This window comes from Drosophila elegans, unplaced genomic scaffold (genome assembly GCF_018152505.1).
Source record: "Drosophila elegans isolate 14027-0461.03 unplaced genomic scaffold, ASM1815250v1 contig_149, whole genome shotgun sequence".
NCBI lineage: Eukaryota > Metazoa > Arthropoda > Insecta > Diptera > Drosophilidae > Drosophila > Drosophila elegans.
In genome coordinates this window covers 12,462,416-12,490,377 of record NW_024545513.1, presented here as the reverse complement: position 1 = coordinate 12,490,377, position 27,962 = coordinate 12,462,416, and the positions used below count along the sequence as shown (strand labels likewise).

Sequence of the window (27,962 nt, the reverse complement as noted above, 5' to 3'; positions counted from 1 at the left end):
AGCCAAGCAATTCGGATTCGGGTTCGGATTCGTGTTTTGGTTTTGGTTTTGTCTCTACATTTTTTTATGACATTTCGCGGTCGACGGCTAAAGCGCTTTGGTCTTGTTTATATGTCGTCGCTCATAAATCTTGCGGCATAACCGTTATTAATTGTTGCAATGGGTCATCGTCATCCAAACGGGCAGATGATATGTATTTCTATATCTGTTTCTGTTTCGGTTTCTGTCGCGGATCCCGCGGTTTCCCACTGCAGTAATTTTTGTCCGAGGTTTGGTAATTTCTAGACATCGCGCTGACATCATGACCAGCCAATTAATCACTCTGTATTTGGTGCAATCCTTTTGCGATATTCCAGTGTGTAGTGATTGATTTAAATGGACAATACGCGGACAATAAGGCGTTGCCACCCGGGTGCAGTATTGGGTTAACACTCTTAAAAATTAGTTCAAGTAGTCACCTAGAAAAATGTACATACAAATATATTTAAAAAAATAGATATTAAATATAGATTTACACGAACAATTTCTACAAAAAAAACAAAAAAACTTCAAAAACCCATATTAAAAACTGAGATTTGGAGGATATCAAAGAACGAAAATTTACAAGTATACTACTTCAATATCGGATGTTTGCTAAAAAAATTATTGACTTAAAAGTGTAGTTTTTCGATAATTAAAAAAAAAAATTAGAATGAACAAAAAATTGACTCCAACTTTTAAATAGAGATTTCAATGCAAATTTGGGAATCAATTCACATATAGTATACCACTTCGAGATCGGAATTATTTAGGAAATGTATTGGACTGAAATGTACAGGCTTTTGATCACTTTTCTACAAAGTCAGTATTCGAAAATAGAACGATATAATGTTTGATGTTTAGTTTCTTATTATTATTAAGCCATTTTGAAGTATAAATCATCTTAAATAAAGCAGTACCAATCACCGATAAACATATGAATACAATAATAAATACATAGAGTGATAACAAGTTAAGCAGCTGTAATTTGGTGAAAAACTTTCTCCGGATGGGGGGGTTTCCCTTTATTTACGGCACAGCTCGTGCATTCGCATCATTGCCTGCGTAACTTCCCCCGCCGAATTGTGCGGCGGTATCGTCGTCGTCGTCAAAGTCTTCCACCAGGATGTCTGGCACCTGCCCACTGCCCTGCCGTCCTCCGTCCAGCGGCTGTAGGCTGCTCTCCTGTTGTGCGGCGCCGGATGGTTGGTTGGATGGATAGTTGGATGGATGGTTATCATTGGGATCGTGTAGCTTTCTCCATGCATTCACTCACTCTGGGGCTCTCGAGAAGCAATTCCTGAGCCATCGGATCGCTGGACGACTGCCGTCCTGGTCGGAGCAGTCGCTGCAACGCATTCGGCACGAACGATGACGATACGCTGGTGGTGGTGAACGTGTCGTTGCTGCCCCGGCTGGAGCCTGTTCCCGTCCCCGATACCGATACCGATCCCGATCCTGATTCCGATCCCGGTGCGAATTGAACTCCGGCCTCGGCACGTTCTTGCTCCAAGAAGTGTTTGGTGCCGCCGAGCGTCGCCAGCGGATTCTGGAAATGCAGGTTAATGTTGAGATCCGTGTGGCCGCGCTGCCGGTACTGATAGTACATGTACCCCAGTCCGGCGACCAAACATCCAGCGGCCAACACGAGCAGCGCCATCAGCCAGTGGCTGCCGGTGCTGGACTGCTGGAGCCGTTGCTCCAGCTCCAGCTGCAGGCTGTTGCCCTGGTCGGTGCCGATGATCACCTCGCTGCCGGATCCATGGGGACACCGTTCGCCCTCGGCCGCCATGCGATTGCCGCACATGCACTCGTAGCCGTAGTCCGCCTGCAGGCACAGCCCATGGCAGTGGGCATGCTGGCAGGGATGCGAATCCTTCGGCGGCTGGCGGGATCTGCCGGCCACTACAATGTCCTGGGCGTTCAGCACGTTCAGATTGATCTTCTTGCATGTCCGCGATCCGTACATGGCGCACTGCACCGCCTCGATGGAGCCCAGGTTCACGATATACGCATCGTTCTCGTACACACTCAAGCCCGACGGATGCATCAGAGCATTGGACTTTTGCAGCATTATCTCCGGTCTGCGTTGCATGCCCGACTTGTACCGATAGCTGATCCTCTCCAGCGTCCGCTTGTGCAGGTCCACAAAGTACAGCAACTGCTGGTGAGGATCGGTTGTGAGCACGGTCATGTAGCTCTCACTCCGCTGCAGCAGCATATCCCGTCGACTGCCATCCAGCCGAGCCATGTGTATCTCCGAGCTGGTGTGGCCAAAGCCCTCCGTGCGTATGGCTATGTAGAAGATCCTCGCCTGATAACCATCCACAGCCAGGTGCTTCAGGTGCCTGGGGCTCCTCACGTGCACAATCCGGCCGCACATGCGCGCCTCGAAGCTGCAGGCCTGAATCTCCTGCCCGCCAGCACTCAGCACATACACATTGCCGGTGATCCAATCCAGGGAGACCTTTGTCGGTGTGGCCAGGCCCAAGGCGCGCACGATGTACCTCCTCTGCAGATCGTACTGATAGAGGACACCCTCTTCGTCGGAGGCAAAGTAGGCCATTTGCCGCTCCATATCCACATCGAAGCCGGCGATTCGCGAATCGTTCGCCGACCAGGCAACGGACAACATGACGGGCTGTTCGCTCAGGTTGCGTACCTCATTGAAGCTGCTGAAGAGCAGCGTGGCACCGGAGCGGAGGCTCTTGCAGCTGACCCTGTCCTGGCGCAGCATAAAGTCCGCATGGCACTGGCACTGATAGCCACCCAGGGTGTTCTCGCACAGCTGGGCACATGGCTGCTGCTCCTGGCACTCGTCGATGTCCGAGCAACTGGACTGGTCCGCGTCCAGCCGGTAGCCATCGAAGCAGGAGCACACGCCACCGGCCGGTGTGGCCCGGCACTTGTGCTGGCACACCTTGCGACCGCTTGTCCCGCGGCAGGCCGTCGTGCACTGGGGGCCCTCGTCGCGTCCGTTGGCACAGTCCGGAAAGTTGTTGCACACCCGCGACATGTCCACACACTCGCCGTCGTGGCAATCGTAGAGATCGGGCCGACAGGCCCTCCTCGAAGTGCCCCACGGCTGGGTGTGGCTCTGGTTGTGATTGGCCTTCTCCTGGTCGCAGCTCACCTCATCGCTGCCATCGGAACAGTCCCTTTCGCCGTCGCAGCGGAACTCCCGCCGGATGCATTGTGCCCCGGAGCGGCACTTGAACTCATAGATGCTGCACATCTCGCCGCAGTCGGCCTCATCCTCGCCACGTGGACACTCGGCCGTGCCGTTGCATCTCACGGCCGATGGCAGGCAGATCTTCAGATTGCTTGAGCACTGATACTGCTCCTCGCCGCAGGATATATTCACCGCTGTGGATCCCGATGACGATCCTGGTCCGCAGTTCAACTCATCCGACTTGTCGCCACAATCGTTGTGGCCGTCGCAGACGAGACTCCGGTCCAGACACTGGCCCAACAGGCAGCGGTGCATGTCCGGCGGACAGCTGCGATGGCCACACTTGTCGTGCTCGTCGGACCCATCGCTGCAGTCGATCCGGCCGTCGCACTCCCAGCTGGCCGCGATGCAGGATCCGCTGCTGCACTGGAACATCCCCGGTTCGCATCCCGATGGTGCCTCGCACATGGCCTCGTCGGAGTTGTCGCCGCAGTCGTTGGTCCCATCGCACACCAGGCCCGAGTCCACGCACTTGCCATTGTCGCAGGCGTGCTGGTGGACATGGCACTTCTTCGTCTTGTCTGGGTGGAGTAAATAAAAGGGATAGCGGGTATTGAAAATGGACCTTCGGTTGGTTTGTGATCTCACCAAGAAATGGTACTATTTATGTAAAACAAAGTACTTTGAGGTGCTATTTAGAAAAGTATGTCAAAGTATTCAAAACTATATTTCAAATCTAAAACTCAGTTGGATTTATTTTTAAAGTGATGTAAATAAAAGTTAAATTCTAAGCCAATTCCTGATACTTATGAATTAAGAGCAAAGTAAAAATTAGTAATTGGTGGCATAAAGTTGTGTAAAATATTCAAAAATATTTCAAAATTTAGAACTCTTTTGGATTTAAATTAGATTAAAATTATGCACCAATAAAGTGCATTCTTTTTCAGTGATCCCTTATGACAACCCTTGTGTTATCTGTGACACCCTCTAAAAATTAAAAGGTACTTTAGTTAAAGGTACAACATTGAGTCAGAATTCTTGCCAACCCTGACCTTTAAATATCATAAATATTATCTAAATAATGTTTCGCCCAATCAAGAAATTGTGTTGCCACAAAATTACACACTAAATATGAAAATATAGGTACCAAAGACCGAAAAAATTTTAAATTAAATGTTTTACAAGTTATGGATGTACTTTTTGTAATGCTTTTAAGAATCAAAATTAATGTCAGTAGTGCCTATTTTACATAGGAAAATCTCCCCATTTTTAGTTATCTGTGATAATTAAATATATGTAATGATTTGGAAGCTAAACTTTTCCTAAGCTTGTCGAGAATCCAGTTTCGATTCCAGATATTGAATTGAAGTTTGGAAAGTATTTATACCGTTCTATTTTTTCCGCTTGGAGTGGAGGCATTTACTCCGCATTCTTCTGCGGATTCGCTTACCAAACAATTCGCAGTGCTGCTCATCCGAGTGGTCGTGGCAGTCCATGTGCCCGTCGCACCGTCGCTCCTTGGCCACGCACTGATCCCCGCTGTGGCAGGGGAACTGGCGGGGCGAGCACATGACCTTCGGCTTGCGGCGGTGCTCCTCGTCGCAGTCCATCTCGTCCGAGTTGTCGACGCAGTCGCGCCGTCCGTTGCACCGGTGGGCCATCGTCAGGCACTCGCCGCTGCGGCACCGGAACTCGCAGTCCAGGGCCTCCAGGCAGGTGCGATTGCCCGCATCGCGGTACACAAAGCCGGGCGGACACAGGCAGACGGCATGGAAGGGACCCTCGCCCACGCAGATGTGCGAGCAGCCGCCATTCAGATGCTGGCAGGGATGCGTTTCCCGGCTGACCGGCGCACTGGCCGCCAGTGGAATGCGAGCTGGTGCGGCAATGGGCACAAAGGGCAGAATGGCACCCGGATCACCCTTGGCCTCAATGTCGATTCGCTTGCGTGGTCCCATGTTGCTCTTGTGCGTCCAGTAGACACCCGGTGAGCCCAACTCGCTCCAGAACAGATCCTGCTGCACCAGAGCCAGGCTATACGGTCGCCTCAGTTTACCCCGGAAGGTTTGGCCCTGCGGCTGCTTATAATCCGAATAGCTAATCCTGCCCAGGTCGCTGTCCGACCAGAAGAGCGTATGGGTATCGTAATCGGCGGCTAGCTTGATATCATCATCGCCCAAATCGTCCTCGAAGACATGCACCTGCTCACCCTTGCCGCTCAGCGGTATCCTGTCGATGTGTGTGTGCCGCCTGGCCTTGAGCACCACATACATATAGCCCTCCGCCGGCATAACACTCAGCCCAATGGGCCACTCCTGGCCCGGAAAGAAACGGATGAGGGCACGATGACGGGTCTGCAGGGAGAGCAGCTCGATGACGCCCCGCTCCACGTCCGCCCAGTACAGATTGCGACTGAGATGGTCGAAGGCCAGAGCACTCACATTGCCCAGATTGGAGCGCACCAGGACGCTGGTCTCCTGCTGCTCCGGCTGGTACTCCAGTATCAGACGCTGGTCATTGTCCGCTATGATGAGGCTGCCGTTGATGCGATTGTACACCATTTCGTTGATGGCGCAGGGCAGTGTGTGCGACTTGCTCACCACGTGGCGCCCAAAGGCGGTGTGCTCGATCTCCAGCAGCACCTGGGCCAGGCCCACAAACAATCGCTGTCGCTTCTCGGTCAATGTGCAGCGCTGCTGATCCGGCGCCAGACGCATACCATCCGGACAGGCGCAACTATGGCCGCCAGCCTCCGGTTCGGCGAGGAGGCAGAGGTGAGAGCACCTGGCCTTGGCACAGCCGTGCTCGGAGTCCGGCTGCTTGGCCGGATGATAGATGTGAACGGCGTATATGGTACGATCTTTGGCCAGGACGCGGTGACCCTTGCCGGAGAACTTGTGGCACGCATGCAGACTCTTTGTGACCCAGTCCGACCAATACAGCTGATCCTCGAATATGGCCAGGCCATAGGGATGCTTCAGCATCCCGTCCAGCACCGTACGTCGACCAGTGCCGTCGGGTCGCACCGTTTGCACGCTCCCCAGCTTGGCATCCACCCAGTAGATCCTCTGCTGGTGCATATCCAACGCAATGCCGTTGGGCCAGTGGATATTATCGCTCACAATCGGGCGCGATCGTGTGCCGTCCATGGAGGCACGACCTATCATGGGTTTGGCACCCCAATCCGTCCAGAACATAAGACCACGTTGCGGCCAGAGGGCCAGGGATCGCGGCTGGTGGACATCCTGGGTGACCAGCACGGCACAGTTGAGACCATCGTTCGAGCACACCGCAATGTGCCGCAGTATGTTGTCCGAAAAGTAGATGTTCTGCGTCAGCCAGTCCACGGCCAGATCTTCGGGTGCGTCCAGGCCGGAGGTTAGCAGGATTTCCGAATGCGAACCATCGCCGCTGGCCTTCACGATGCTCTCCGCCTCGTTCTGGATGTTTGTCCAGTAGATGTGACTGCCGTCGTAGGCCACGCCAATCACCTTGCTCAGATTGCCGGCCAACTGGAAGACATGGTTGCGCACATTGTCCTCGCGCAGGTGCATGCCCACCACGGTCATCTGGGTGGTGTACAGCAGGAGCGGTTGCTGATCCGGCGAGCCGTGTACGATGGCGCGACAGGTGCGATTATCTCGGGCCAGCTGATAGCCAGCATCGCAGACGCATCGATATCCACCCGAAGTGTTCTCGCATCCCTGACTGCAGAGATCATCTCGCTCCTGGCACTCGTCGACATCCTCGCACCTGTCCTCGAACTTGGCCTGCCGGAATCCCGCCGGACAGTGGCACTCGGCTCCTCCGGACGGCATCATGTGGCACTTGGCGCCCGGGGCACACTTCTTCACCTCGCAGTCCGGCTTGGAGTGGCAGCTGTCCGACTCATCGCTCCCATCGGAACAGTCGCTGTGCCCGTCGCACACCTCGCTAAGGAGCAGGCAGGATTCGCGGTTGCGGCACAGGAATTTGCCCATCTGGGGCTGACACAGGTTCGCTATAAGAATAGATAGCTTGGTAATATACTGGTAATAATTGTAATATGCCTATAAGTAATGATGCTATGGCTGTAATACATATGTATATCTGTACATTTTTAGTCACTCATTTATTAAGTACTTTTTATACTTTTGCAGAGGGTATTACAATATTAAAGGGTATTATATTTACTTTGGATGAATATTTTTTCAAATTTTCTGATAATGGTTTTATACGGTAAATAAATTTGTTTTGCTTTAATGCTTTTTTACATTTTTCAAATGGGTATAGCCTTTGATTTTTTAGAATTTGTTGATATTTTTCGATATTTATTTAATTTTAAGCTGAGATAAATAAATATTCCTCAATTAATTATGTACATATAAATATGAAATATGAAATATATTAAACATTAAACCTATTTAATAAAAACATGTTTTAACGCATGAATATATATATATATATATATATTTCTTCAACTTTGGACAATGTGAAGTAAATTTTATTTAAAGATATATATTATAAATATATGAAAATTAAGAAATGTGTGACTCACCGCATCCTTTTTCGTCGCTGCCATCGCCGCAGTCGTCGACACCATCGCAGACCCACTGCTTCCGGCGCAGGCATCGTCCGTTGGCACAGAGGTGACCCTCCGAAGAGGAGCAGGTGGCCGCCGCCTGCGTGCACCCGGCCACCTCGTCCGACTTGTCCACACAGTCCGCCCGTCCGTCGCACATGAAGTCATCCGGGATGCAGGTGCGGTCCTGCTGGCACATAAACTCATGATCGCTGCAGTTGCGCATGCGGTGTGTGTCCCCAAATCGAAATCCGGAGCGGGCCGGGCAGTTCAGCTCATCCTCGCCGCCGGGACAGTTGTAGATGCCGTTGCACATTAGTTCCGCTGCCAGGCAGGCTCCGTGTGGCTGGGCACACGGGAACCAATGTGGCGCTCGGCACAGTAGGTAGTCTGTAAATCGGGATTGAAAATTAAAAATGTAAGGTTCTGTTTAACTCTGATTTTACTTAAAACTAATAATCTGTTAAATAAAACGTATTTGAATTTTCTTAGGTTTAAAGTAAAACTACATCATAGAGCATTAATGAAAGAGTATAAAGATGTGTTCCTTTCCCTTTTGGCACCAAAAACTGGATGGAATACGTTAACCGCTCCCTTCTAAATGGATTTGTAGATATAAAATGTGAAAAACTATATTACATAACATTCATGTTAATTTATAAATCAGTCGGGTTTATATTTAGCGCCTAAAATATTTATGATCTTCGGGATCCCCACCCATGTGGATACAAAATCTCCCCGGAATTGACATTAAATGCTCACCGCATTCCAATTCATCCGTGCCGTCCTTGCAGTCTCCGCGTCCGTCGCACATCTTCGCCTGTAAGATGCAGCCGCCGTCTCTGCACTGGAATTGACCCGCATCGCACCGCGTGTCCTCTGATCCCGGCGTGCCGGCAGCAGTCGCACCGCAAAGGACAAGGAGCCAGAGCAGCGTGATGGCCACGTGGCGCCCAACAGCTCGACAGGATGCAGGTCCATCGTTTGGATCGTTTCGGTGGTGGTGGTGCTGGTGTTGGCCACTTCCGGGATCACTACTGGAGCCACTGGAAGGGCGAGCGCGTGTCGGCGAGGTTAGGGTGAATCCTTGCCAATCGGCGGTCATTTTCCGGCCCTCTGACCGAATCCGTGTCTCACTGGAGGGCAGCAGGTGCTCGACCAGGCACATTTAACACAAAAGCACACAGTTTTATCGACAATTAAACTAAAGACAGAGAACTGTGGACGAAAAAAGGAACAGGAAAAAATACGGCTTGCAGCTTGAAAAGCTGAAAGCGAATTGAACGAATAAACCGTTCGGCGGATCGGTTCAGGTCATTCGACGGGCACTGGAAAAGCACCGTTACAAGGATGTGACCAGAGGCACTTGACAGAAATTCACCAATAAGCTAGGACACCTCTTTATCTAATTGGAATCAGGGTCTTATTAGATTTCGTTTGTCAACCATATTAAAAATATACACACAACTCTGAATTACACATACAAATACAAATTCAGATTGGATCAAACAGTTTCATATTCTTCAACAAGATTTTTGACAATAACGTCTATTTATTAAGTTTTGGTTTTACAAAATAATTTAAACGTTTAATATCAAGCTTTGATATAAAAGTTACGAATAATGTTACCGTTTAATTTTGTATATATCTTACATCAACTACATATAGTAAATTTTACTGATCTTATTTTTTATGAAAATGTTTATAAACAAAATTCATGAATTGATGAAAACTCAGTGTAAGGAAGCCTTAATTTTTTTTAGCCCAAAAATTGCTAAACAGCGAGCATCAGCTCGTCGCAGTCCGGCAACGCCGCAGCCGGTTATTGTTTTGTTATTGCTATCTGTCATTTGCACCGAACTTGGGGATTATTATTGCTGTGCCGTGCAAAGTGCATGTAAATGCAATATCGGATCTGTGCAAGGTTTTTGCCCTTTCGCTGGGTGTTTGCGCGCGACCTGTTGTTCGTTTCCACCATCGCCGCCGTCACAATTCGCCCGGCCTTAGCCACAAGCAGTTCGTGCTTTGCCAGCCAGGAAAGGTGCTTCTCTTCCAGTGCCCCACCGTCCAGTTCCAGTTCCAGTAGTTCCATTTCCATGATGAGCGACCAAACGGGTGAATCCTACCAAGCTGGCAGCAGTTCGGTGGCCTTTGTGACCACTCCGGATCGGGAAACGGCTAGGAAACTGGCACGCAGCATCATCGAACGGAAACTGGCCGCCTGTGTCAACATTGTTCCCCAGATCGAGTCAATCTACCTGTGGGAGGGCAAGGTCAACGAGGACAACGAGTTCCTGCTGATGATGAAGACGCGCACCAGTCGCATCGACGAGCTGAGCAAGTTCGTCCGCGAGAATCATCCATATAGCGTCGCCGAGGTCATCTCGCTGCCCATACAGAATGGCAATCCACCGTATCTCGACTGGATCGCGCAGACGGTGCCGGAAAAGGCGGATAAAAACCAGGACTAGACCGAATTTATAATGTATTTAATGCAATTAAATGTTCACTGCAAATGGGCAATGTTTTTTTTAAGCTTTCCAAGGGCGCCAGCTTCAGGCGTTGCCAGTAGGCTTCAATTTGCACACTCATTTTTTTGGCGGTCCGGCAGGCTCAAATTCAACACGGGTCGCGCTGTTTAAAAAGTTAAATTCCTTTTTATCACTAATTTGTACTGCAACATTAGGACTGGATTGGATTGGATTTCAAAATGATTTTTTTAAATTAGAACTGTTAAGATATTTAGTTTAACATCATAAAATTCTTTTCAAACTTTTATTGGTTATTGGAAAATAAATATATGAAATGAAAAATTTTTTTAAATTTCGTTAACGCAAATATGTTACATTTTTTGTTGCTAAAATAATGCTTGTTTTCGTATGTTAACAAAACAACTAGTTCTGGGTATAAAACAGTCGGAATGGCATCACCGTCGCCCTCCAATTTCCAAACGGGTGGCAGCACTGGCGATCAGCTGTTAGCGGCAGCAACGCCAACGCGAATGAATCGTTTTTGCGGCAACGAGGAGGATTTACGAAAAGTCCAAGGAGCAGCGTGATTCACTTGACCAACACAGTGGAAGACAGGATGTCCGACGACGACGAGGCCGGCGTCCACCGGCTGGAGGGCACCACGGGTCAGGAGACGCGCGGCGGCCTGGTAATCCGGAAGCCCAAGGATGCCGCCCAAACGAAAGGCGGCGGCGGATTCAAGGTGCCGCAGGGATCGCTCCTCGGCCTGGACAAGCTGGCGGCCAAGCGGCGTGCCGAGAAGGAGCAATCGGAGCGACTGATGTCCTTCCAGGACAGCGAGTACGACGACGCCGGCGGCGGCAGTTCCACGCCCCAATCCACCGGCGGATCCAGTGAGTTCGCCTTCAAGAAGCCGGACACCAAGAGCTTCGAGAAGCTGCGCGGCCAGCTGCGCGAGCACAAGGACGAGACGCCCACGCACACGGGCGGCGTTTCCGAGAAGGCCCGCGAACGTCTGCGCGAGCATATCCAGCGGGACAAGGAGCGCGGCCGCCTGGCCAGCTCCTCCTCCTCCGCGGCGGAGGGCAGGGACAGGGATCGCGAACGCGATCGTGATCGGCGCAGGAAGCGCGACGGCGAGCGAGACAATGACTTCGAACGCGACCGCGATAGGCGCCGGCAAAGGGATAGAGGCAGGGAACGGGATCGGGAGCGGGATCGACACCGCAGCCGTGATCGCGATCGCGACCGCTCCGTATCCGAGCGCAGTGTCTACACGCCGCGGGAGCCGGGCACTCCAGGCGGCAGCGGCAGCAGCAGCGGCGTGTCCAACAGTTCCTGGGACGATGAGGATGGCGATGGCAGTCAGCGCAAGTCGGACTGGGATATGCCCACGCCGAAACGCCACAGCAGTCAATCCCGCGACTGGTCGGTGCGCAGCGGAGGCGGCAGTCGACGGCATCAGGATCGCCGGCAGGATGACACGGCGCGTCCAACGCCGGCCCATCGGTACAATCAGTGGGCCCACGACCGCAAGCGCAGTGGAGCCACGCCCTGGGGCGAGGATGCCGAGTCGCTGGACCTGTGGGAGGAGGAGCAGCGGCGATTGGACCGCGAGTGGTACAACATCGACGAGGGCTACGACGATGAGAACAATCCGTTTGCCGGCGCCAGTTCCGAGTATTTCCGCAAGCGTGAGGAGCAGCTGGAGCAGAAGCGCACCAAGCGGATCAGCGCCCAGCAGCGGCAGAACAATCGGGACAACGAGCTGTGGGAGCGTAACCGCATGCTCACCTCGGGCGTGGTCATGTCGATCAGTGTGAACGATGACTTCGACGAGGAGGCGCTGGAGCGGGTGCATCTGCTGGTGCATCACATCATACCGCCGTTCCTCGACGGCCGCATCGTGTTCACCAAGCAGCCGGAGCCGGTTGTGCCCGTCAAGGATCCCACCTCCGATATGGCGCTGCTGGCCCGGAAGGGCAGCGCCCTGGTGCGCACCTATCGGGAGCAGAAGGAGCGCCGCAAGGCGCAGAAGAAGCACTGGGAGCTGGGCGGCACCAAGCTGGGCAACATCATGGGTGTCCAGCGGCCGCAGGACGACGAGGACGCCCGTTTCGATAAGGACAACGATACGGCTGACTACCGCAAGGATCAGAAGTTCGCCGACCACATGCGCGACCAGGAAACTGGCGGCAAGAGTGACTTCTCGCGCAAGAAGACAATTTCGGAGCAGCGCCGCTTCCTGCCCGTGTTCGCCTCGCGCCAGGAGCTGCTCAACGTGATCCGTGAGAACTCGGTGATCATCATCGTGGGCGAGACGGGCAGCGGCAAGACCACACAGCTCACCCAGTATCTGCACGAGGATGGATACAGCCAGCGGGGCATGATCGGGTGCACGCAGCCCCGTCGAGTGGCCGCCATGTCGGTGGCCAAGCGCGTCTCCGACGAGATGGACACCCAGCTGGGTAGGCACTTCCCAATTTCACCACATTGTGTTAGCATTGTATCGCAAGGGTTTAGCAAGCATTTTTCCATTGTCATTTGCAAATCTTTTTAGAAACTAAAAACAATCAATTGAGAAACGTAAAGATATTTCTATCTCTTTCCGAATAGGTTTTATCCAAGGAAATCCTAATATTCAGTTATTCAATACATATCTTATAAGAAAAAAGTCATTATTTTCCAAAGAGTTATAGAATAATAGGAATCCCAAAATATTTTTAACTTTAAAAACCAATTTTGTATAGGTCAATGTTTGGCTAACTTTAAAATCAAATTTTTAAATGAACTAAAAGAGATTTTTTGTGAAACGTAAAGGATTGACCACAAGTAGTTCTAATATTCAGTTAATCAAGTTATCTTGATCTTATAAGATGTAAGAAGTAATTCTCTGTTTGTTTAACTTTTGAATCGTGAATTCTTTTTTTTTTTAACAAATATCTGTGCTTAGAGAAATATCTTTGCTTAGATAATACGTTCCATTAACAAATCAGGGAATTTTGACCTAAAACTGTTTCTACGAATCAAAATTAAATAGTTTAACCATATTAGTTTCGAAATGAAATCTTGGAATAGACTGTGTGTCATCTAATCTTGACTCTTTTCTCTTCCAGGCGAGGACGTGGGCTATGCCATCCGATTCGAGGACTGCACCTCGGAGCGCACGGTCATCAAGTACATGACGGACGGCATCCTGCTCCGCGAGAGTCTGCGCGATCCGGAACTGGACAGCTATGCGGCCATCATCATGGACGAGGCCCACGAGCGATCCCTCTCCACGGACGTACTCTTCGGACTGCTGCGAGAGGTGAGTTTGATGACCATTATTTTGAATCCATTATCCCCAATTATCGGTTCAACCCAAAGACACTTACTGTTGTGCTTATCGATTCGTATGAATCATTTTTGAGTTGCATAAACGACTTACATTTTTTCCTTTGGAATCTTAAGAAAATATATTTAAATAAGGGTTAATATTAAATACTCAGATTCCATTCCACTGACATTTTGTTTTTCTTAATATTCATGCCTAACCGAACAGAATAGATTTTCAATGTATGAATATGTTGTATTTGTTTAATTTTATTTTTGCCACCCATTCTTCCCTATATTTCAACAATATCAGCGAGATATCAATATTTTTTCATCAATATATACAATTAATTTCTTTTCCAATGCTTTAAACTACTGATCAACAGAAGAAAACCCAATCCCTTGACTGCTACTCGCTAGCTTTTAATAATTTACTTTACTATACCTTAAATATTTCCTTTATGTGCCATTTTAATTGCATTCAAGCAGGAAGCAAGAAAGATTCAAATTCGTGTCAAAAATATTTTTTTATTTTGTATGCAAAAGCTACATATTTGTTTAAATTTTTTTATCTTTTTAAAAATCACATCTGACTTTATTATTTTTGGCTTAACTTGACGTTCGCTTATCTTCATGAAGAAGGAAAACATTCCGCTAGGTTTGATAAAACCGAAAATGGGTCGGTCAAATTGAAACAATTCAATTAATTTTGAAGGTGATACTTTTATCTAATTGATTAGAAGAGGTGTAGGTACTATCGTAAGCAATGTCAAGGTGTGTACAAAAGTATTATTTAATGACTTTGAAGCGATTTACTTAATGGCTTGTTAAAGTATAATTTAACTCTACCAAAACCAGTGAGGAAACTTACCTTTAGAAGATTTCATTTTCCCAATTCAGTAAGTTTTAAAAACTCGTTACATTTTGTTGTATCCGTTGGTAAACATTTAATAATATTATCAATATAAAGCATTTTACAAACGTTTTATATTCAAATTTCCTCACATTGTCGAAATGTATATAAGACTACTATAAATATTTTATAAATTGCTTACAAAAGACAAAACTTAAACAAAATAAGTAATAATGTATATATGTATATGTATAGCTTACGAGCTAGCGTTCATTTTATATATTTTTGTAATTTTGTAAATTATTTTTTTTTTTTTTTGTAATTTTGTGGGTTGCATCCTCTTTTTTGTTTAATTACGTGTGTGGAGTCCAGTTGCCTATGTACAAAATATTTTCCGGCAATTAAAGTTGCCATTTTTGCTTAGATATTCTGTTTCTGTTTCTTTTTCTGGGTCGTCGTCTTTGGGTCATCGTTTGTCGGTCATGTAGAGCTAAATACATAACGAAACATTTCGAATGTTTTTGATTGTTTTTACAATGCTAAATTAATATGCCTGCTACGTAGAGTTTTCGATAAAATTTTATTTTTTTTTGTTTTTCCCCACTTGTGGGTTTCTCTTAATTACGCTTAAATAACAAAGAAAACAAAAATTGTTGCCTTGCATATGCTTGCCATTCAAAATGTATAAATATAATAATGTATACGTATAATTTAATCACATGAAAACAAAAAATTAGGACAAAAAAAATAAACAAACAAATATTTAATAAGTCTTTTCGAATTTCACAGTGTGTGTGTGTCTCTCTCTCTCGTTCTGTGTCATATACACAATTGTAAATACAAAAGTATTTGATAATATTGTAGCTCGTGTTGCAACAGCTATACAATCATGGGCGGGAGTGTAGTGTAGGGTGATTTAGTACAGACCATGTTTCTTGCTTTGCTCTGGCCTTGCTTTTAGTTCAGTTCAATTCAGTTCAGTTTATTTTATTTTATTTTGATTTAATTTAAATGATTTTTTTTAATACTGCCAAAAACCCTCGCCCTGATCTGAATTTTCTTGGCTCTCTTTTTGCACTTAATACGTATATTTGCATTTGGTTTTTTTCCACTGCCCTTGGCGTTCTTAAGCCATAAATTATCTTATCATCCGAATTTACTTTAATACTTGTTTGCTGTGTAAAATCGGTCTGTGTTTGGTTGCCTCTGGAACGCCGGCAGCAAAGTTAGTTACTTATTTCTTCTTTTTTTTATGTTTTATAATAAAAAAGAGAAATGGAAAAATAAAGGGTTTTGGTTTTTGTTCTCTAGTTACTTTGAGTGGGAATAGCATTTTTGCCGATTATTGAGCACCAGCAGCATGCCCGCATTCATGCCCACGCTGCCCCATTTCACGCACTCCGACATCTGCAATATAGATTCACTTTTAAGACACAGAGTACAAACAGAAATACGTACGTCTCAGGTTGCGATTGAAGGCGAAGGCGGTTAGCCGGAATATAGAGCCGGAATATTAAGTGCCGGAATAAGAAGAGAATGGCAGCCCGACAGCCCAGGAGGCCCGTTTCCGATCTTCATTTTCGCCAATCCCAAATGCCAATGCCAATGTCAATGCCAATAATTTCGCTTTTCATTCGCATTCCGCCAGATAATCCAGTACAATTTGCCAGACATTGAGCCTTTGCTTAACACAAACTCAACGTATAATATTTGGCTTTGAATCCGGAAAATCTAACTGAAAGTGGTTGAAAAAGAAAATCAAGCAAAGTCTTGACGAAATCGAAAACCAAATCACACGGGCCCCGGACATTCAGTTTTGCACATTATAAAACATACAACATTAAATGGGCAGTTTGCAGTCTCACAGAAATAAATATGCATATGTAATATATATACACAGAAAGTAATGCTTTTCAGTACTGAAGAAGATGATCGTTTTCTCGAACGAAATAATATGTGGGGAGTGTGGGTGGATGCATTTAAGTTTCTAAATCGGTTAAATCGTTTGGAAATTTCTCTGTGTTAGCATCTTTTTTTTCTTTTCTTTTCATATTTTTTTTTTTTTTTTTGTAACTTGGCAAATATTGGATATGAGCAAAGCAAGCATGATTCAGTGGTTGGATGAATTTGGTTTTAGATAGGGCCCTAGAAAAGTTAATGGTTCTTTTTTTCTGGTTCCCTCCTCAGTACGTTTTTAGTCCACTTTTTTTTTGTCGTGCATGCGTTGAGTATATGGTTTGGTCAGTGTGTGTGTGTGTATGTGTGTGTTGTTGTGTTTATACATTGCTTTTTTGTTGTTGTTATTTTTTTTTTTTGCTTTTTGCAGCTGCAACTACAACAATCAATGCATGTGGGTGGGCGGAAGTTTAGGTTTGGATTTTGAATTGGATTGGTAGGATCAGGTGGTAGAGGGTTTGTGGGACTGGCAAATTTTGGTTTCTGTGTCGCGGCGCTTCATTTCGCTTATTTCATTTGCTCTTCGCCTTTCGGCATCCGGCTTCTTGGCTCCGCTTATCAATTTATCAATTGATCAGGTGCAGCAGCACGTGATTGGCACTCGTCGTTACCTGTCGCTTCCGCAGATCCTGCTGACGACTTCCATATCGACACCAGTACACGAAATGCTTGTTGTTGTTCCACAGACTCTGCTTGGCCTTGCGCGCCACCGACACCTGCAAGTATCGGAAATGGGTTAAAATTTGAATCGTTTATTTCTCATTTGATCGTTCGACTCTCAGAAGTTTGTTTCATGAAGTTAAACTAGGTAATAATTTAAACTTCCAGTATTAAAAACGTGACTAGCTTTTGTGAATTTTAAAAATGTAGTGCTTCAATGAAACAAAAAATTGTTTATTTTGATTGACTTTCAAAAGTTATTATAATAAAATTAAACTGGAAAAATGTATGCCCAAAACTATTTAGTACCTGAAACACTTGGTTATGATTATTCTTTAATACATTTCAAGGAAACATTTTTTCAAAGATTAAACAGATAAATTTGTTTAATTTTGATCATGAAAATATAATAACTTTAATGCCAAAAATCTTTAAGAAAATACATATGTAGATATAATTGAATTTTATTGGCTGCTGCACTCTTTCGCTAATGCCCCGAACTTCTGAGATTCCATTTTATTTGGTGGTTATATCTCTCACCTGATTGCGAATGTCCTTTTCGTTGTGCGGCACTTTTTCCTTGTCGGCAAAATTATTGATGCGCAACTCCCATCCATGACTCCAAATATCCGCCAGCTGCATTTTGATTAGTTTGTATGTGCCATTCTCACGTATTTTCACAGAAAATATCTCAATGGTCTCGGGCTTGGGCTTATTGTCTGAAATCAGAGATCAAGAGAAAACGAAATTAGTCTGTGTTGCATTTCCATTAACATCAATTCAGGCAATTCGGAATGTTTCCCCCACGAACAGGTGGACTCAATTGCATTGTGTATGTATGTTTGTATGCATGTAGTAGAAATATATATATATGCCTGCATAGAATCAATTCAGTTAATAATAATATCAATTGATTTTGATTTTTGATCATTGGTCGAAAGATTTTGCACAGACTTGCGCAGAAAATTGATTGAACTGTAATGAAGAAGGTGGAAAAAAGGTGGGTTTTGCTAACAACATAAAATATAGCACATTTTACTAGTTTAAGATTTTATACTGGTGTTATATATCTTTTTTCGTCATGCTTGGGCACCATTTGGGAACTCCTCATTCGGGAATCAAGTGACATAATGACAATCTCTGGCAACCAGGATGGTCATGAGTGACTCTTTTGTTTGCGCAATTCGTTATGGCATTTGTGAATTAATGACTGCCATGCAATAATTAGCACTCCTTAGTATTTTACAGTCAGCCGCTTCTGCTTCTTCCTGCTCTAATGGTATTTTTTCGGCTTTAAATATGTTTGTTGTTCATTTGTTGCCATGTCCAACCAATTTGCAGGCATTTAAATTTGTTTAGATCATTTTTGTGGGATGTGGGTGGCGGGTGGTGGCTGCCTGAATGAGTTGTTTGTTGTGTGCTCATATCGCTTGAGCCAGTGATTTTGTAAGCCAATTCCATTATCTCACTAATAATAATAAATACAATGTTTTCCCCCTGGACTCTGGGCGAATGCATTTCCAGTGAGCTCACTTTAACGATGAGCCAATTAATAAAATAACATTGCTTTAAATATATAATTTCATTAAAATGATGTCAGTCGTTTTGCTAATAACTTTTTATTTAATGTGTTTTTTTTTTTGTATCACTTCATAATTTGTCTTTCTCTCAATTAATCAAGAGATGTAAAAATTAAAACACAATGAGAAACTAAAGGTTTTTTATTTGAATGATCACTGTATCCCCCAAGATGTGGATGTGGATCATTGAACGCTGTGTGGAGCAAAAAAAGCTGTGTCACCTGTCTCGCCCAAGAGCCCCCTTCTCATATTTATGGATTTATAATGCATATTTGCTTTTCTGTAACGCTTTCTAATGCAAGATAATCAATCAAACTTAATACTGGCAGAGAAGTGGGTGTTTGTCGTACGTGTCAGGGGGCCATTGTAAATATCATTGATAAGCACGCATGCGCAATGCCCAGCGATTTCCACAGCCATTTCCCCCGACTCTTTGGGTAAAGATACATACATATGTGTATCATACGTACATATAGCATGTATAATCGGACAAGTGCGAGTAATTTGCCTTTGGACTATAATCAGTGGCTGGCCAAGTGCCATGGAAACCGATTAACGCCAGAGTGCAGCATTTTATTGATTGGACTGAGCCCTATTTGCTGACCAGAAAAGCTTCCATTATCACAAATATTTACATACATATGTATGTACATATGTACTTGCACATTTGTACATACAAATCTGGTTCAAGAAATGTCTCTGAGGAGGCCAAGGTAAATCAAAAGTGTGTCCCCCTTCGCAACGCATTTCGAACTATTAGGGCGAAATCAATCAAATATTCTCAATCTGTCATTGTCTTTCTTTCTTTTTTTTTTAGCAAAATCATTATTTCTTCGATTACCATGTGTAGGTGTTCAGTTTGAATTAGTTCAGATAACAAATTGTTCTTTTATTAAAATTATTAAACTAAAATTGTATTTAATGTTGCAATTTACATAAGTTCTTAGAATCTTCAGTTTAAAAGAAATGTAAGACGTTAAAAGATAAATAATGTTAAACTGTAATGAATACACATTTTTTTAAAATTAATAATAGTATTTCAGCGATGCCTAAATAGCGTTTGTTTATTTGTACCCACGTGGTAAATATTAATTAAATATATTGTATAAAACTTAAAAAACCATTAAGGTTAGGTGTAAAATGATTAGTAAAATTATCAAATTAAGCGTAACCGAATCATAGAAAACACTGCTTCTAAACCAGTGCTATTTTGTGGCTTTGGCTGTATCCATATACATATATGCACTATATACACTTGCGTATAAACATACATTTGTGTGGCTGCAGCACGTGTGGTGGGTTAATGCCCGGTACACGAGATGCAACAGTCGTGTGCGCGTGGTGAATTTGTGGCCATGCAGCAAAGCTCACCACTTGCAACCCAACTCAACACAGACACACTCACACAGTGAAGACCCGGCTGAGCAACCATAATATTATATTATGTGTTTATATTTTTATACCCTTGCAGAGGGTATTATAATTTCAGTCAGAAGTTTGCAACGCAGTGAAGGAGACATCTCCGACCCTATAAAGTATATATATTCTTGATCAGCATCACTAGGCGAGTCGATCTAGCCATGTCCGTCTGTCCGTCTGTCCGTCCGTCTGTCCGTCTGTCCGTCTGTCCGTCTGTCCGTCTGTCCGTCCGTTTATATGCAAACTAGTCTCTCAGTTTTAAAGCTATCTGCATGAAACTTTCCCAAAAGTTGTCTTTCTATTGCAGGTAGTATATAAGTCGGAACGAGCCGGATCGGACGACTATAGCATATAGCTCCCATAGGAACAATCGGAAAAATAAAGGAAAAAAATTATAACTTTGCTGTTTTTTAATTTTTTGTTTAGTTCTTCGACATTTAGTAATGGTTAAATATTTCCGATTTACGGTTTAAATTTCATCAAAATCGGACGACTATAGCATATAGCTCCCATAGGAACAATCGGAAAAATAAATGAAAAAAAATTATAACTTTTCTGTTTTTTAATGTTTTGTTTAGTTCTTCGACATTTAATAATGGTTAAATATTTTCGATTTACGGTTTAAATTTCATCAAAGTCGGACGACTATATCATATAGCTCCCATAGGAACAATCGGAGAAATAAATGAAAAAAAATTATAACTTTTCTGTTTTTTAATTTTTTGTTTAGTTCTTCGACATATGGCAATGTTTAATTATTTCAGAATTATGGTTTAAATTTTATCAAAATCGGACGTCTATATCATATAGCTCCCATAGAACTAATAAAAATATATAAAATAACTATCTAATAATTGAGCTGCAAATCATCATAGCTTCACTGTTTTTCAGTATATACTGAAGTAAATCATAATTTAAATGTTTTCAAAAGTATTTAATTCATGCAATAGCTGCAAGGGTATATGAACTTCGGCTTGCCGAAGTTTGCTTTCTTTCTTGTTTTTATTCACCTTTTTTCCCCCTTTCTTATTTTGTTTCTTTTGTTTTCGTTTTCGATTTCGTTTTTGAACTTCATTTCTTTTGTTTTCAACTTCGTGTTTGGGTTTTTTGAGCCTATACTTTTGGAATGTTCTAGCAGCTGTCGGCGAAGCTTTGTGAATGGCCCCTCTGCCGACGTCGACTGCGCTGGCAGTGTCGCATTTGATAAGCCCTTTCTTGATATTCTTGTTGAATTCTATTTGCAATTAGATAAAAGTATTCCTGTGTGCGTGTGTGTACGCCGTAGCCAGTGCGCATGTGTGTGCTGTTTGTTTATTGAATGACATTCTACAATTCCGACATGCACCCAAAAACCCAAACCCATAGATTAGCTTAACGACTCTCTGACGTCCGAAGTTTTGTGATTGTTCATCAACTGGAAAGTTGGGCAGGTATTCTGCACTAAATTTACAGCTCCTTGATGACGTACCTACAGTAGAACTTCGACATGTCTCCAAGACATTTAAATTTCACTCCATGTACGAACAACTGATTAAACAATGCATAACTTAAAAGAAAGTAATACCTGAATTTAAAAATAGAGCAATAGTAAACAAAAACATACATACATATGTATAATTGTGAATTCTTTCTTTTTTTTGGACCAAAAACTACAGATATGTATACTGTTATAAAAAATTTTGAGATTGGCATCGAAATATAAAAAAAAATCCTAGATAATACAATAAATCGTATAATTGGGCACCAACAGAAACATTTTAAAGAAATTAAATAAAACCCAATGTAAACTTTTGGGGGATAACATTTTTTAACAACTTATTTGTCCAAAGCGCATTAGTCAGTCATAATAAAAGATAACGAATCCCAATAAAACCACAAAAGTAATTCACAATTAAATATTAAAACCCAGTAACATTTGCTGCTTATGCATGTGATCAAGAAGTCTGAACTAAAGCTATTTGCTTGTATTGCATCATTTGCACTTATAAATGGAATTTCAAAAATTGCACAAAGTGATTTCAGATCGTATAGGCATATTTCATCAATATATGCAACAGATAAGTCTTTCGTTTGCAGATTGATTAGTTTTTCTTGAACTAATATTCATTAGTTATAAAACAGATAAGAGCTGCTGCTTATATTTTTTTCTCGGTGTGTTTTTGCACTCACCTTGGGCCAACTTGCAGATTTAGATTTTCAATCGAGCAGTGCTGTCTTTTCTCGATTTAATATTTACTTTATGAAAAAGATACATGTGAAAATGAGAACAGATGGCTTTAGCACTCACCTTTGGCCACCTTGCAGAGGACGATGCCGTACCAGGAGGCCACTGGCGTCTCGTTCTCGTCCTGCGTCTCGAGGAAGCTGCTCCCGTTGCGCGGAATGACCAGCTGCTGATGGGACTGGGACTTTGATTGGGCTTTCGGTGGTGGGTTGAGCGGTTGTTGGGTCAGCGGACAGTCGATCTCCTCCAAGGCGTCGACGTCGCCGTCATCGTCGCCATCGGCATCGCCGGATGCGGCGGCAGCTGCCGCGGCTGCTGCATTGGCCGCAGCTGCTTCGGCGGCGGCGATGCTCCGGATCTCGACCACAAATCCGCACTCGACGACGGCGCAAAAGATGCGCTGCTCCTCGGGCTTGAACCACTTGGATTCGCGCAGCTTTTGAACGGCCACGCTGCTGCCGAAGGTGACTCCGGCGATACCACCACCGGCCACTTTCTGGTGGGCGTTGGGCGGCAGGAGCCGGTGGGCGGCAGGATTCTGCTGCTGCTGCAATGGCGGTGGCCAATTGGAGGTGGGCGAACTGGGCGCTGATTGCGAGTAGCCGCCGGCAGGTGGCGCCACCGCCGCCGGTTGGTTATTGTGACCCTGCAGTGGCCACCATTTTAGCGAGCTAACAAAGCTGTTCGAACGGTTCATTGTGGGCGTGGCGCGTGGGCGGGCGTTAGCGCCCAAAAACTTTCACTCGAAAAAAAAATGGAAATTCACTTTTCCGCGCGTTTTCCGGAAAAACGACTTTGTGTATTATCTGTTTTTTCGGTTTTCAAAGTTCGCTTCAACTCGCTCTGTTTGTTATTTACGCTGCCTCGATTCGCTTCTTTTTCTTACTTTTCTTTTACGGTTTCTTGTTTTCGGTTTATGTTCAGTTTGTTTGATGTGTATTTTGCTGTTTCTCTGATACTGTTTCTGGCTTTTCGTGTTTTACGCTGCTGCCTTTCAGGTATTTCTCGCCTTATCCGCTCGTCGGTTCGCTTTTTTGTCGAATAAATTTGTTTTCGGGCCACTCGCCTTATTTATAAGCTCTGCCTCTGTCGACTCGCTGCCGACGCAACAAGAAAAAAAACACCGGGAGAGCTACTCTTCACCCAACTCTCTCAAGAGAACTTTTTCACCATACCATACTAAACGAAAAAAATCAATTCCCGCTCTCTGCCACTGTTAATTGTATCTTAGCATGAATGTTAAAATCGCTCATTTTCTCTCTCGAATGTTGAATTTATCTACAGCACAGTGTGCCTAATGTGGGAATTTACAGTATAAATTCATGGCTTTTATTAATTATTCAAAACAAAAATATCAATTTTTCTTAAATGGTTTAATATGGACAAAATTACCCCTATATTTTTTATATATTTAATTTTAATTATAACATTTTATATTTTTCAAAATGTGAACCCCCATTAGGGAACCTGAACGAACGATTGTTGTTATTCTAAAAAATATTTCAAGTTATACGGTTTCAAAATGTTGACCTAACATATTTTATTTTTCGCTTGTACCAGCAACCACTGTTCATTGTATAAGCGTATTCACATTACAGTTCATTAAAAACATGAAATTCATGCTTAGATTGCCACCATTAGTGTAAATAAACTTGCATTGTTCAAGCTAACAATATTAAAACCACAAAGCTGTGACAAATACACCTTGGGACCAAATTTGTACTTTTTAAAAATTAAAGGAGGAAAATAAAGTTATTGTTTTTGTTGTTTAAAATCAGCCATTCCAAATATGTACATATGTACTTCCTAAAATTTAAAAAAATTATTGAAGCACCAAGATTATTAGAAAGCCAAAAACAATTCTCAAACTGCATGTTTTTTTTTTAATCTTTTGAATAATAAAAACAACAATTATGCGAATAGTTATAAAATTCGGAAACCCTAGAGACTTGGTCTAAAGATAAATTAGCGGAGAGCGGCGTTATTTATAACGAAAGCCGGTTTTCGGAGAGGGAGAGAGAGATTACTATACTCGTTTGGAGCTCTTTTGGGGCTTTTGAACTGTGGTGAGTTTGGCATTCCACTTTATGCAGTCTTGCCACCCTTTTTGCCATGCATATTAATATTATTTATATACATTGTCTATTTCATGGCGATTAAGCTCATATTTTGGGATCCTTAATGGGATCGGCGGGGGCTATCCTTCGTGCCGCAACTACGCCCTGCGATTTATGGTCCCCTGATTATAATCATTATTAGGGCTTTTCGTCAACGTCGCAGTTATTTGTCACGAACCCCGAAATTATTTAGCACTCATTGAACCGATTCGCCAAAACGTCACACAAACCAGCTGAGTTGATTGATGTGGGTGAGGGGGTTTATTGCTTATTGGTTAATGGTTTGTTTTCGACTCGCTTCCAACTATTGATTATTGGCGGATCCCTGGGACATGTGATCGTCCACAGGTAACGCTCGTCAATTGGCACCCAAAAACCACTGAGGGAATGTTCAGAAAATCATTTTTACTGAAACTTATCAAATATACCAAAATATATATATATATATATGTAAAATTAGATTAAAATATAAAAAAAAAAACGACTGGAATGTCGATTTTGCCCCTCCTACACTTATCCCATTATTTTAAGGTTAAAATTCCTTAGCCAAAATAACGCCATAAGGCTTAATATAATATGTTAAAATTAAAAAAAAAATTCAATAATGTCGGTTTTGCATCACCCTTCCCTAAAACCTTATTAAATTTCCTTAAACAATATTTTAAGCTTGATCGACACAGCTAAAAAAATGTTCATGCAAAAAAAGACAACGATATAAAAAAAACCAAGAGAAATAAAATTATTGACACACAAGTTGCGAATTTTAAAGCACCTAAAAATAAAACCTTGCGCTTTGAAAATGGGAGCACGGATGATTATTGTATTTTTAGAAACGCTAGAATATTTTGCTGTTGCAAATATTTAATAGTGATGTGCTTGCTTGGTTGTATTAAATTGCCTTTGACGATTTCCCATACAAAATTGCGAATTTAATACCAATTTCGCGGATTGAGTTTTATCAAATATTTTAATTGGAAATTCTGTCATAGTTTCCCTTTTAAATTGCAATTAAAAGAGCATACTGAATTTGTGAAGTAACTAGACCTTTACACTGACTTATATTTACCTTGCACTTTCTGCTGATATAAAACACAGCAAGAGTAAACAAACTATGCTCCGCTCATTAGTTAATGAGCTTTTTTCTCTACTTGCAATCGTATTATCAGATGGCCAAAGATCTTGTGCCCGCCCACTAACTATCGCGGCCCTAAACAGTGTAACTGTTCTACACGGAGGAAAAAACCAGGCCACCTGACAAAGAAAGAAAAGAGCTTTTCCAAATTTATAGCATTCATCTTCATCAGCCATGCCCCGATTTTAAAATCTTATAAATAAACATGAATTGAATATTTAAGTATGTAGATATCCAAAAATGATTAAATTCTGATAATTTTTGGGCATAATACAGGGTTGCTTTGTCTAAATTAGTCAATTGCTTTTTTGTAAATAATGGAAAAAGTAAAACTAAATATCTGACTATTGAATTTAAAATATTATATTTAATATTTAAATAAAACAATAAATCATAATATTAAATACAATACATATTAAATTGTATATTAAAAATGTTATATTTAATATTTAAACTAAATAGGAAGTTTATATTCCTAAAATGTAGGTAACTTCGTTTTTTTTTTTGTGTGTTCTCTGAGTGTAGGTCTTCTTTACTGTTTAATGTGGAACAAACACTAGAAGCTGTTATTATAGTTTTAGCTAACCATAAAAGGTGTAATTTTTCTCGGTGTATTTCTAGTAATTTCCAATAGCACATCCAGTGAATCGATATCGCCAATGAGTCGGGGAAACTTGAAACTTTTCGTAGTGACGTAGTCGTCAAGTTTGATTTCTCGCACCTATTTTTTTTTTTTTTTTTTTATTTTTTCTGTGCTTTTCTTTAACAAGAGTGCGTGTGTGCGTTGGCTCACGTACGTTAGATACGTATTCGTATTCGGAATGGGAATGGACTTTTTTTTCGTTCCGAGGGGACGGGGCAGAGCACTCGACTCGGCAGCCAAACTAATTTGACCCATTGCCGCTGCCAAAGCTTCTTTAAACTGGGCCAAGCACCCAGAATCGCCAGCTGAGGCAACAGAATTGGTAAATATTTCGGGTCAGCTCTTTTCAAATAGCTTTTTGGGGCGCGGGCTTGCCGGTTTTTCAATAATTTACTTTTCTTATTTGTAATTTATATGGTAAGATTGACATTCAGCTGATAATAATATATACTAATTAAGTTAATCCAACTATTTGGCTTTTGTATTAACACAACTGTTTAAATTTGTTCTCATTACTAACCAAACCGATATCAAGATGTGAAATGCAATTTCATTTATTACATTAACCAAACAAACTATTCTCAAAGATTTTCTGATAATAGGTAATTTTATACCTGCTAAAAATATGAATGAAATCTATTCTATGTTTAGCACAGCTATCTTTAAACTGTTTGCCAAAGAACTTATCGTTGTTATTCGTTGTTATTTAATCTAGTTCATCATTAATGTGGAAGAAGTTTAAATACTTTGCTTTCATACTTTTGATAAAATCTTAAATAAAAATAAGTTTTTTTCAAAATTGTATACATTTTTTGTTCAATTAAATAATATTAAATAAATTAGAACACATATTCAAACAAATGATTTTCTAGTCATGACGATCAAAATAGGATAACTTTATTATGATTTAATCACTCAATTTCGATGTTTCATTGTTGGTTTATTAAGGGCATTCTAAGTTCGACTTGGATTTGGATTTAGATTAGTTTTGTATTTCGTGCCTTGTTTTCGTTTCAAGTTTTTCATTTACTCTTTTAACAGTCGGCGTCTCGCTGCTGTCAGCTAAAAATAGATTTTGCAACTCGCTTTTTTTGTTGTTGATTGTTTGCTGTTGTTGTTGATTTTTCTCCATATCTATTTATAGTTTTAACCTTGGCTGTCGTCGGAAAACGTCGTGGAGCACCGAAGAGTGTTTCTGTCGGGTGGAAAAAGGGGGGTGGTCCGGTCCGTCTACATTGTTATTGTCTATTGGCGGGATGTGCTGAGCTGAGCGTCTAATAAGCCAAGCCGGTCCAGCACAACATAGTTATAGGTGTGTCAAAATAACAACAATATAATATCTATAGATACACATGTCATAAGTCAAAACATTCCATTAGTTTTATAGCTCAAATAAATAAGTCTATGTTAGTATGTAGTCTAAAGCAATAAATTATTTTTTTAAGTCTTATTAATTTTTTGAAAACTAAAAGTTGATAAATGGGATTTGTGTAAGGGTAAACACAACTTAAATTTATTTGGGTTTTAAAGAAAATTAAAGTATTACTTACCAATGTAAAATTCATATATGGGTATTATAGCACCTAAAAGATTTTTTGACTACTATTTATGTGACCACAGCTGTGTCCATCCCCCTCACAGACACCTGCAGTTTATCTAATTGCAGTGCAATTTGCTTGTATTTATGTATGTACCTTGCAGTCTTGTTCTGTTATTGTTGTTCTTGTAGAAAATTGCGCAATCAAATTGAAATCGCTTGTACGTTGAGTGTGTGTGTGTGTAGGTCAGTGCCTCTTAAAGGAAGATACTATTTAGCCAAAATAAAAAACAACCTCAATCAA

General features: G+C 42.8%; 4 protein-coding genes across 6 annotated transcripts in view; 2 read left to right on the top strand and 2 right to left on the bottom strand.

The window, feature by feature from the left end:
• Positions 1-870: 870 nt before the first annotated feature.
• On the bottom strand, positions 871-9,063 carry LOC108137155 (putative vitellogenin receptor). Its single transcript, XM_017258724.2, has 5 exons — positions 8,514-9,063; positions 7,728-8,141; positions 4,641-7,190; positions 1,295-3,771; positions 871-1,203 (listed from the first exon to the last, which is right to left on the bottom strand). Exons 1-5 carry the CDS (start codon positions 8,917-8,919, stop codon positions 1,048-1,050), a joined length of 6,003 nt encoding a protein of 2,000 aa, XP_017114213.1. The 5' UTR covers positions 8,920-9,063; the 3' UTR covers positions 871-1,047.
• Positions 9,064-9,582: 519 nt separating this feature from the next.
• On the top strand, positions 9,583-10,267 carry LOC108137079 (protein CutA homolog). Its single transcript, XM_017258604.2, has one exon. The coding sequence runs from the start codon at positions 9,653-9,655 to the stop codon at positions 10,220-10,222; it is 570 nt and encodes a 189-aa protein (XP_017114093.1). The 5' UTR covers positions 9,583-9,652; the 3' UTR covers positions 10,223-10,267.
• A 457-nt stretch (positions 10,268-10,724) lies between these two features.
• The window catches only part of LOC108137126 (pre-mRNA-splicing factor ATP-dependent RNA helicase PRP16), a 28,179-nt gene continuing 10,941 nt past the window's right edge, over positions 10,725-27,962 (top strand). Inside the window, exons 1-2 of the mRNA XM_017258666.2 lie at positions 10,725-12,690; positions 13,339-13,532. Of these exons, the coding sequence (XP_017114155.1) occupies positions 10,839-12,690; positions 13,339-13,532 (2,046 nt within the window). The 5' untranslated portion in view covers positions 10,725-10,838. The remainder of the gene's footprint in view (positions 12,691-13,338; positions 13,533-27,962) is intronic.
• LOC108137129 lies at positions 14,952-23,282 on the bottom strand. 3 transcript variants are annotated; one of them, XM_017258669.2, is made up of 4 exons: positions 22,293-23,282; positions 17,547-17,725; positions 16,958-17,062; positions 14,952-16,125 (listed from the first exon to the last, which is right to left on the bottom strand). In XM_017258669.2, exons 1-4 carry the CDS (start codon positions 22,924-22,926, stop codon positions 16,087-16,089), a joined length of 957 nt encoding a protein of 318 aa, XP_017114158.1. In that variant the 5' UTR covers positions 22,927-23,282; the 3' UTR covers positions 14,952-16,086. The 3 variants fall into 3 exon arrangements, with proteins under 3 accessions (XP_017114158.1, XP_017114157.1, XP_017114159.1); XM_017258668.2 differs by having other exon boundaries at positions 14,952-15,797; XM_017258670.2 differs by lacking the exons at positions 14,952-16,125; positions 16,958-17,062 and adding an exon at positions 22,175-22,240 and having other exon boundaries at positions 17,659-17,725.

Excerpts from the sequence above, each read along its gene's own strand:
- LOC108137079 (XM_017258604.2), top strand. The coding sequence starts at position 9,653 with ATGCAATATCGGATCTGTGCAAGGTTTTTGCCCTTTCGCTGGGTGTTT.
- LOC108137129 (XM_017258668.2), bottom strand. The coding sequence starts at position 22,926 with ATGAACCGTTCGAACAGCTTTGTTAGCTCGCTAAAATGGTGGCCACTG. Across the intron at positions 17,063-17,546 it reads AAAAGGACATTCGCAATCAG|GTGTCGGTGGCGCGCAAGGC; the intron begins GTGAGAGATATA and ends CGATACTTGCAG. Across the intron at positions 15,798-16,957 it reads AGGATCTGCGGAAGCGACAG|ATGTCGGAGTGCGTGAAATG; the intron begins GTAACGACGAGT and ends TCTATATTGCAG.
- LOC108137155 (XM_017258724.2), bottom strand. The coding sequence starts at position 8,919 with ATGTGCCTGGTCGAGCACCTGCTGCCCTCCAGTGAGACACGGATTCGG. Across the intron at positions 8,142-8,513 it reads CACGGATGAATTGGAATGCG|ACTACCTACTGTGCCGAGCG; the intron begins GTGAGCATTTAA and ends CCCGATTTACAG. Across the intron at positions 7,191-7,727 it reads CAGCGACGAAAAAGGATGCG|CGAACCTGTGTCAGCCCCAG; the intron begins GTGAGTCACACA and ends CTATTCTTATAG.